General features: G+C 35.4%; 1 protein-coding gene across 2 annotated transcripts; it reads right to left on the minus strand.

Moving 5' to 3' along the window:
* Nucleotides 1-4,331: 4,331 nt before the first annotated feature.
* LOC117565253 (uncharacterized) lies at nt 4,332-7,153 on the minus strand. 2 transcript variants are annotated; one of them, XM_034244267.2, is made up of 2 exons: nt 4,651-7,153; nt 4,332-4,584 (listed from the first exon to the last, which is right to left on the minus strand). In XM_034244267.2, the coding sequence occupies exon 1, from the start codon at nt 7,031-7,033 to the stop codon at nt 4,667-4,669; it is 2,367 nt and encodes a 788-aa protein (XP_034100158.1). In that variant the 5' UTR covers nt 7,034-7,153; the 3' UTR covers nt 4,332-4,584; nt 4,651-4,666. The 2 variants fall into 2 exon arrangements, with proteins under 2 accessions (XP_034100158.1, XP_034100157.1); XM_034244266.2 differs by having other exon boundaries at nt 4,343-4,587.
* Between the last annotated feature and the right edge of the window lie 270 nt (nt 7,154-7,423).

The following is a 7,423-nucleotide window of genomic DNA, read 5'->3' on the forward strand; positions in this document are numbered from 1 at the left end:
TCTGCAATTCAATTTAATTATTCTCCTTGAGCGTTTCATTGTCGATGGCATAAGCATTCTAACGCTTGATTAGCACAGAATTTAATTCAATCCTTTGTGAGTTGCGCCAAATTGAACGCAACGCAAAAAAATCTTAGAAATGGCACAAGGCAATCAGAACAAAAACGAAATGGAAAGAAAAGCTGAGCTTAATTTGCGAATAATCTAATTGCAAACAGACGGAGTGAAATGGAATGATTGATTAAACATTCATTCATTTGTGTGCGCCTTGATTCGTTTTAATTAGAAAACCACCAAAAGGAATTTGGTTAAACGCTGCTTTCGATTTCATTACGAAAATTAAAGTCAATATCTTGACCTAGTTTGATTGGAACTAGTAAACGCAATAAACAGAGGTGGATTGTAAAGCCAATTAGCTGGCTTAATGCGTACAATTTTGTTGAGAAAAAAATATGTACTGCAATAAATATTTTAATACCAAGTAGGAGAGCTATTGTCGAGTGTGTTAAAACAAAACAAACTATATAAACTATAAAACTATACCATACGCCAAAGTCATATGGATTTACTACTACATTCGAAATACACCTTACAGTATAAAATATATTAGATTGTCAACTACAGCAAGCATATAAAATTCTTTAAAATTTATCAAGAATATACATATCTACTTGATGGGGTCGGAGATGCATTCTTCTACCTCTTGAATACATTTCCTGCAATCTCATATTTATAATATCCTTTTAGAAGCGAGTATAAAAAATTCTTGGCTGAAGTGATATTTGATGTGAAGATGTATTAAATTTATGTGCATTAATACCTCTGTGTTTACAAAATAAATATGAATGCTTATTAACCAACCAATCAATTTATGTGAAGTACACATGAATATAAATTAATGTATTTAAGATTCACTTAATGGAATTCCGCATGATTTATTGTTTTTCTCATTGTGGGGAAAATATTTTAATTAATGAGGCTGCATGCAGATCGCATTTTGTTATTTGCTTTTATTTTTTTTTTTTATAATTAAAATGCCCACAAAAGAGTCAGGACATTCTTACCTTGTGGAGGAACGCACTGTTTGTGATGAATACAGCGAACATTTCGAGTTTAAACAATTGATTTGCACAGCGGCACTTGGCAGATTAAAACGGCGTTAAGTCTTTTGTACCGAGTATTTTCATGCCCATAGTTATGCATTATTTATGATATTCACTCTTGTTGTTGTTGTTATGTTGTGTTGTCAGCATTTCAATTGGTCAAACAAAGAGACCACACAATAAATACAGACACACATACACACACCCACACAGATCTACCCAATTAACCAGCTGGCTCAATCTCGCAATCATTGCAATCATTGCACGCCTGACCATTGAAATTCATAATGTTTTCGCTTCGTCTATTGTCATGGCAGCAGACAAGCGTTAACAGTTAAATTGAAATTATCTCGTATCGCTTACAGGCGGTTTTTATTTTATTTTCTTTTTGTTTTTGTTTGCCGCCCTCAATATCATTTGATATATTTGGCATAGCCTCAAGCATATACTATTTATTTAAGCACTTTATTTGTTGTCCTACTTAGCGTATACGTAATATACCAACTTTCAATTAAAGTGCTGAGAAATCAATAAATTTGCACTGAACATCACTTTAACATATTTTACAAAAATAACATAATATTTTACACCATCGCATTGACCACATAACATATTCCACTCGAATCGAGTGTGCTGCAATATTAATTAAACTTAAATCATTTTACAAACAAAAACTAATGAATTTTACAACAGTTACAACCACCCACAACAGGGTAAAAAGAGTCCTTGCTATCCGCATGTTTTATGCATTCGATTCGTGTTACAGCTTGCAACAATTGCTTTTCTGTTTTAATTTTTACGCCAGCATTGTCAATGATTTTGGTCGCTTTTGTTTTTATATCTGTGGTTTCATTAGCGGTTCGCTGGATAGTCAGCTAGCTCGACAAGTTCGTTTATCCTATGTGCATTCACTTCTGATACAAAGCATAAATGTTTAAATGTCTATCAAAAGATTGCTTAAACCCTTGTGTTTGTTTTACTGATAGCAGCTCTTAAATTTTTTTTTGCTTTTTTCGACAGAAAGCAAGTTTCACTTGCGGTGCGTTTTGTGATATGCGTCAATTTCCTTTTTATTTTTGTGTGTTAGCGAGCAACAACAACATGACCGACCATTAGCATCAAGCACTTGTATAGTATGTTGACCGGAAACTATCTTTACAACAGACATCCTGTCGGAAGGATGTACCAATTAGCGCTGTTTATGCGTCCGAGTGGCATCTTGTTGTTGATGTGTTTGTACTACACGCATTCACCATCGCCCCTCGACACGCAGTCAACAGGCATTTGAGCAGCGGCATAAACAAATGGGTAATTGACATTTTAATGAGTGCCACTTGACAGTATGTTCTGTGTGCTGTGTGCTATATGCTTTGGGTGCTGTGCTGTGCAGCAACACAACCACCATTACATCACATGTCATATCACATGCACAGCTTACAGCAGAATAGCCATGGACTTGACACGCAGCAGCGGCAAGGATATTCACACTACACGCATCTAACATACAAGCGAGTAGATAATTCTTTGTGCTGACTAACTGACCCTGGAATGAGATGACTGAATGGAGATTTATGTAATTTATATACTTCTTTTTGCTTCATTACTTGAATTGTTTCTGAACACTTTATGCATTCTGCACTCTATTCTATACAATTTAGATTGTTGTGTATACTTATAGAAAAATTATATACACTTTGTATAATTTAATTAATTACATTCATGACGTTTCTTTGTTATGCCTTTTTTGCAATCATTTAGAACACTCTACTTTTTAAATTTTTATTTTGAAATTTACATTGGGGAAATTTATAGACTTTTCTTTTAATCTAATCAGTTGACGCGTTATGTAATTTTTTTTCTTTTTCTTCAATTATGGTAAACTTAAATCTAAAGAATAAAAATACTAGCAACTAACTAGACCTTCAGTTCTATTTAATGAATTTCGTATTTAACTATTTTAATGTGAGTTTTTTTATGGCTGAGATTGGCTTCCATGTCTGAAATGCATATTTCAAATTGTAATGAAGTAATTTTTGCAGATATGGAGAAGATTGATAAATATTTTGTCAAACGCTTACAGAAATTGTATCTCATCATTCTGTATATAGTATAATACATTTATTTAAAGCAGTATTTATATATAGTTGCTTGATATATAATGGTATAATTGTTAAAATCCTTTTCAATATTTGTATATTTCTTTACTCTTTAGTGACAAACAAATATTTATGAATGTGCTAATCATATTTTAACAAGATTTGTTTCCTTCCTGCGCTACCGTATTAAACTTCTCTCATAAGTATTATATTTTTCAATTCATTTTTAAAGATACCACACACTTACCTTTCGTTTAAATCCACTCCACGTTTTTTTTGCTGCCAACTAGACCACAATAGGCTCAATTTACGATACGTTCAATTCACCTTTGTGTAATGCGCTCAGTTTACTCCATTGGAATTTCAGTAACATTTTGCCACCATTAAACTTGACTGCACTTGGGCCACTGCCACAGCAGATAGCTAAGCTTTTAGTGCTCTAAACCCAACACTTCATTAGGCACCAGACAGAGAGCAGAGAGTCTGTGCTGGCTAACAAATACATAAGTTGATGTTGGCCATAACTCTAAACGAATGAAAGAATAACACGCGATAAATATAAAATGGCAGGTAGTCTGAGATAATATTACGCATTCTACAGGGCTGTTAAAATTGTGGTTATAACTTGATTTGCTGTGGCAGCATTAAATCGAAAGTAAAAAGTGTTGAAATTTTCACATGAAAGAACATAATGGGGCTTTGCTAATGCCAAGGGATAAAGTTTTCCCAAACGTTTGCTTCTTTCTTTGCGGAAATTGTTTTCGTGCCAAGCTTAGGCAAAAATAGCGATAGATCCCAGAACGTGACTGTAAATTTTAAAAATTGCACAAAATTTGAATTTTGCAAATGCTTTTCATTATTTATGTTTTTTTAGTTTAATTCCAAATGCTGAAATTAGAACTTTTATCAATGCAATAAATTAAACTATTTGTATGCAAAAAATGCGTAAAATTTGTTGGCTGATAAGCCTTAGTTTACATTTCCCAAATGATAGAATTTTAATACACAGTAAACTTAGTAAAATGAGAATCGCAATTTCTTTATTTATGCGTTACCAACTGTAATTTTACAAAATGAATTGAGTAGCAAAACTAATGTGCAAATTTGTTGCAAATTTTTAAAGATAAATAGATGAACTATTATTTGATTATACTATAAGCAATGCCTTATTATTAAGTATATGCCTATGGGTCAATAATATCTTTATTATTTATTGTTAGAATTGAGTGCAGCAAAGTTTGAATAAGATAATATTTTTATATTTTCTTTCTCAGTTTTTTTATCCTTGTTGAAGTTGGGGACCAGAATCCAAATGTAATTTCACTGCATCCTTAAATAAGAAACTGGGTAAGTATTATCTTTCAATTGTGGCGTGTAATGGACTTCTTCTGTACAAAAAAAAGAATTAAATTGTATTCATAAACATAAAAAACAAAGAGAGTGTCACTCACCTTCTAGATTAGCCTATCAGAGCTGAAGTCGTCCGATATTCTCAGCCAAAGAAGAATTATTCTCATTGACAGTTGGAGAGCGAGGAAGTTGAAGTCTACGCAACCAGTCTGCATCTACGTTTGGCCATTTTAGACCTCTGCATATTATTGGAGTAATTAGATTTAAGTTGTCCACAAATGCTTGTAAGTGGTCAATTCTGGCGCTGGGAAATACGACAGTGTTTAGCTCACAAATTCCATGCAATGAATCGCACCAATTTCGATTCTTATTGTTATCGATGTAGGCATTTGGGGACCAACTGAGTAAGTTTCTTGCTTTTCCTCCCGATGCTGAAGGTGTAATTATGTCAATGAATTTACATTCGTATTGACAGCTTTGTGTTAACACAGTTAAGTCAGTTGGATTCGAGTGCACTTTGTCGATCTGCCAGCCCGATAGATAGTCTTTATCGTGTTTGTATTCCACATTGGATTTACTTGCGATATTGAAGACTTTACCAAACTTTTGCGCTATTGCAGCCGCATACCACCAAGGGCAATTCCAGCTATAATGCGTATCGTACCATGATTTAGTTATATTTTTTGGCCACACCGTCAAGTTCATTGCCATGCCCAATATTTTGTGATGGTTAGCAGAGTCAACAACTCGACCTTCACTTCCTGAATGAATCACAAAATTCTGTGTGATGTTTGGCCAAAGTTGAAAATATTTATGAGAGGCATAGTCATCATACTCCCCCATGAAATTGTGTTCAAATAGAGTAACTCCCAACTCAGCAGCTGCCCAATTTGTAAGACCCACCAGCAAAGAACCATATGCAATCGTAGTGTTGAAGAGCTCTATAGATTCTCTCACTGTTCTGTTCTGCTGTTCTCTCTTAAATACATTACACACTTTAAGTACTCTAGTGATATTTGGACAAAAGCTTAATTGGTACTGCGGGCAATGAATTCCATGATGGAATGCAGAATCTTTTGAGATATTCACGCTACTAAATGCAAAGTATCCAAGTGGATCGGTGCGCCAATGTTGTCGATTTTCTAGCATCAACTTCAAGGTTTGTTCGTCTAATGTGGCCATATCAAGTAACTTGGAGTCTCCAATCATAAGATCCTCCTGGCAATTGTACTTGTAGACGCCAGCAATACGAGAACGTTCCGTTTCATCATCTCCAGCAGATTTTGAGGGACTTTTACGACTTGGATACACGCCGTAGCCACAAAATCGACTAGTACATAGAACCGCAGCACGCAACTGAATTTTTCGAAACTCTTTGGCGGTAAACATAAACTCACACATATGATTAATGGCCATGGCAACATCAGTTGCAACATTGTTATTAGCGGTTGCATCGTGGATTCTGCCTAAATAACACATTACCTTCTTTGCAAATTCAGTTTCTCCATCGTGTTTTGCAGCGATGCCATGGCCAACCCCGTAATCTTGGCACGTCATTGAGCTGTCGACAACAACTAAACAAATCCTTTCATAATTTCCGGGAATACAAACTGTGGCAGCCCGAGGCATTAGTTCGAATTTCATTTGATCAATCATCTCCACGCTGATCACAGCAGCATGATTCCACCATTTTGTTGTGGTAAATGCAAGGATATATGGCAGTAGCCAAGGTTGTCCCCTCCAACAAGACTTTACAGGAATGAAGACCACAGAACTTACCGATATTTCTTTCTTGTTTTCATCTCGCAGGTAACTGTTTTCATTTGCAAATCCGTCAATAATCCCCGCGTATTCCTGAAGAGTGCGAAAGTAGAGCGTGCTTGTTGCTGTTTGTGTTCCGATTTGCAAGTTATCACTGCATTCCGCAGCTGGTGTCCATTTTACGCTACACGATCCTTCTTTGACTCTGGTGTTGAACGCGAAAAGATGTGGACAGTCGGAGACTCTGACTTGATAAGCTGGTTCCGTTGTGATGGCCTGAAGTAAGAGCAATCTAACCATTGCTGCTTCGTCGATCGATTCCGGGTTGCAAAATTTTATTAATGAGGATAAAGGATTAGTCCGTGTACGAGGTAATATGTCCCACAGTGTTCCGGAATTCCTGTATACAGTTTTGTTCAACTCTTTCATACGCAATCCAAGCTCAGACCACTCGACAGTTGATGACGCTGTTGAGACTATTTCGACAGCAACGTGAACGGCAGGCATTGAACTTACAGCAATTTGCTTAGCTCCCATTGTAATGGTATAAGGTATTAGAGGATCAGCCCACATTACGGGACTGTATGGGACGTAGTCCTCTTCCATTTCGTTGCTTAATATCTCAGTACCAAATGGCAAAGAGCGTTGTCCCAATGGGCAGGGATTCGGCATTGGATCGGCAAAGACTTCCTTCAGCACATCGACAACATTAACTTCATTCATTTTATAGCTTTGTAAGTTTATTGAAGTCTTTGTTGAATTAATCACACTTAATATTTATTTGTTTCACTGCTTTGATTCAATTCGTGTTCTTTCCTAATTTTGTGTATCATTATCAGCTGTTGTCTGTATCGATAAATCAGCTGCTTTCTGTCTTGCGGCATATGTCAAGTGTTGAGAAATTACAAATTAAAACTTTGCAATATTGAAGTCTACTTTTAGGCTGTACAATAATACACATTAAGCAATATTGCTAGCTACCTAGTATTGATAAACATTTAACAAATAATTCTCATTCTTAAATTCATTTTCAAAAAATTCTCTCAACTAAAATATTTGTATTTGTAAGTCGGTATATTTTTTTTAGTTCAATTCGCAACGCCTCGTATATCA

This window comes from Drosophila albomicans, chromosome 2L (assembly GCF_009650485.2).
Source record: "Drosophila albomicans strain 15112-1751.03 chromosome 2L, ASM965048v2, whole genome shotgun sequence".
Lineage (NCBI taxonomy): Eukaryota > Metazoa > Arthropoda > Insecta > Diptera > Drosophilidae > Drosophila > Drosophila albomicans.